The sequence below is a fragment of the Cottoperca gobio genome, chromosome 22 (assembly GCF_900634415.1).
Source record: "Cottoperca gobio chromosome 22, fCotGob3.1, whole genome shotgun sequence".
Taxonomy (NCBI): Eukaryota; Metazoa; Chordata; class Actinopteri; order Perciformes; family Bovichtidae; genus Cottoperca; species Cottoperca gobio.
Genome location: NC_041376.1, coordinates 2,578,866 through 2,581,365, shown reverse-complemented (window position 1 = coordinate 2,581,365; position 2,500 = coordinate 2,578,866). Strand labels below are relative to the sequence as shown.

Genomic DNA, 2,500 nt, shown 5'->3' with positions numbered 1-2,500 from the left:
CTGCATGTAAAGTGTAAACTCTGTCTTCCTCCGCCCCTGACCCCCCCCCCCCCCCCCCACGTGTGTGCTCTGCTGCAGATAACTACTCGGAGGAGGAGTACGAGAGCTTCTCCTCAGAGCAGGAGGCCAGCGACGACGCCGTACAGGTGCAGGTGAGTGGACCTGTGGTGTTGCACAAAACACAAGAATTTAAGTTTCCACCGTTAACTTCCTGCAACAAGTCAGGTGACTCATGAACAGACGATGTTACACTGCAGCGCTCTCGCTCACTACACGACCAACGTTACAAACACAAAGGTTCTTCTTTCAGGACTCCGTTAGAGCAAAACATCTGTGCTTTAGTTACAACATCAAGACAGGTGTAAACGATGCATCTTATTGGATTTACTGCGTCGTGTATTCAGGATCTCGAGGACGACGAGTACGACATCAGGAAGCCGAAGAAGCAGAGGAGGTCGATCGTGAGGACGCCCTCCATCACCAGAGTAAGAGATGAAACATGGAAGTGTTTAGTTATATATATGAACAGATATATAAAAGCTGCAGAGCGACAGAGAGGTTTGAAATGTATCATTCAAATTCGCTTTAGAGCAGAGACACAAGAGCTATGATATAGATGTAACACTTTTAGCTTTATTCTAGATGTAATCTGGCTGTAAAGTAATAAATAACATCTTTAACCTCAGCAGACATAATGTTTTCTGCACGAATGACTTGAGCTGAAGAGCGCAGGATGTGTTCATCACTGCGGCTCATCTTCAGCAGGTCGGACTGACTTTACTTTGTTCTCCTGTGTTTTAGCAGCAGAACTTTAAGCAGCGCGTCGTCGCTCTTCTGAAGCGCTTCAGAGTTTCAGATGAGGTGAGTGGAAGAACTTATATCAGCTCCTCTCCCGTGTGTTCCCTCGAAGAATCAACAGATGCAGAGAAGTCTTGATGGATTGAAGTAAAAGGGAGCTGCGCAGCTGCAGAAGACTTGCAGCTACTTACTGTACTGATGCTTAGTGACAGAGAGCTGTGAGATACAACACCCTGCAGACATGCAGCACTCTGCACACAGGATCCACTATAAGACCTAAATCCTCTATAAAAAAGAAGCTTCGTCTATTTATTTATTTATTTGCCTTTTAAGAAATGATATAGTAACATACAAAACAAATACAGATGTAAATATGATAAGATTAAATAAATATCAACAAAGCAGAGGAAGAAAGAGAAAAGATAATAATGATGATAAACCTCAATTTATAGGATATAATTAACAGATACATGATACATATATATATATATATATATGAACTTTAAAAGAAGCGTCTTTTAAAGTTTTAAATGTCATTTAAATAGGTAAAATTCTTGAAAGGAAATTTTGCTTAGAATGAATGAATAACATAAAAATAAATCCATCTTTAATATACATTAAATTCAATTCAATTAGCAGCTTTACATTTGTAAACGGATGTTTTGATAAAGTTTTGCCATTTCTCTCCGTGGCAACAGGAGAGAAAAACTGAAGTTCTTCCATCTGTTGAATCTTCATCTTGTGTGTGTGTCTGTGTGTTTGTGTGTGTGTGTGTGTGTCTGTGTGTGTGTCTGTGTGTTTGTGTGTGTGTGTATGTCTGTGTGTGTGTGTGTGCAGGTGCTGGACTCGGAGCAGGACCCTGCAGAGCCCCCCCCGGAGGTGGAGGAGGAGGATCTGGATCTGGACAGCGTCGAGTTTGAGAACCCGAGCGACAGCGGCCCCGAGCTCGACGATGACGACAGCGTCCTCAGCACGCCCAAACCCAAACTCAAGTGAGGGGGGGGGGGGGCAATACTTTACAAAATAAAAGTCTAAATATCTATTATAAGAATTTAAATCCTAAGAGAGTAAGTTAAAAAAATTATAAGAATTTAAATCCTAAGAGAGTAAGTTAAAAAATATCCTGAATTGTTCCTCACACAGTTTACAGTTTGCCCCCCTGTTATAATATAGGAAGAGAAGAGAGAGAGAGAAATAGAAAGAGGTATAAGGAAGAGGAGAGAAGATAGAGAGGAAGAGAGATAGAGAGAGAAGAGAGAGGAGAAGGAGAGAGAGAAGAGAGAGAATAAGAGAGAGAAGAGAGAAGAAGATAGAGGAGAGATAGGAAGAAGAGGAGAGGGAGAGAGGAGAGAGAGGAGAAGAGAGAGGATAGAGAGAGAGAGAGTGAGAAGAAGATGAGAGAGAGAGAGAGTGGATAGAGAAATATAGAGTAGAAAGATATAGAGAGAGGAGATGAGACTAGAGATAGAAGAGATAGAGAGAAGTATATATTATAGAGCGAGAAGAGAGATAGAGATAGGACGATATAGAGAAGATATAGATAGATATGATATATATATACATAGAGATATAGAGGAGATATTATATATATATATATTAGATATTATATATATAGAATATCTATATAGATGATATAGTATAGATATGTATAATAGTATATAATATATTATATATATAAATATATTAATATATTAATATTTTA

The 2,500-nt window shown here is 39.5% G+C and overlaps 1 protein-coding gene across 7 annotated transcripts in view; it reads left to right on the top strand.

Moving 5' to 3' along the window:
- The window catches only part of pacs2 (phosphofurin acidic cluster sorting protein 2), a 63,012-nt gene that overhangs the window by 40,326 nt on the left and 20,186 nt on the right, over positions 1-2,500 (top strand). For 6 of the 7 annotated variants that reach the window (XM_029461288.1, XM_029461287.1, XM_029461286.1 and 3 more), the window contains 4 exons: positions 79-152; positions 405-485; positions 802-861; positions 1,636-1,790. In XM_029461288.1, coding sequence (XP_029317148.1) covers positions 79-152; positions 405-485; positions 802-861; positions 1,636-1,790 — 370 coding nt within the window. The remainder of the gene's footprint in view (positions 1-78; positions 153-404; positions 486-801; positions 862-1,635; positions 1,791-2,500) is intronic. The other variant, XM_029461283.1, reaches the window with a different exon arrangement.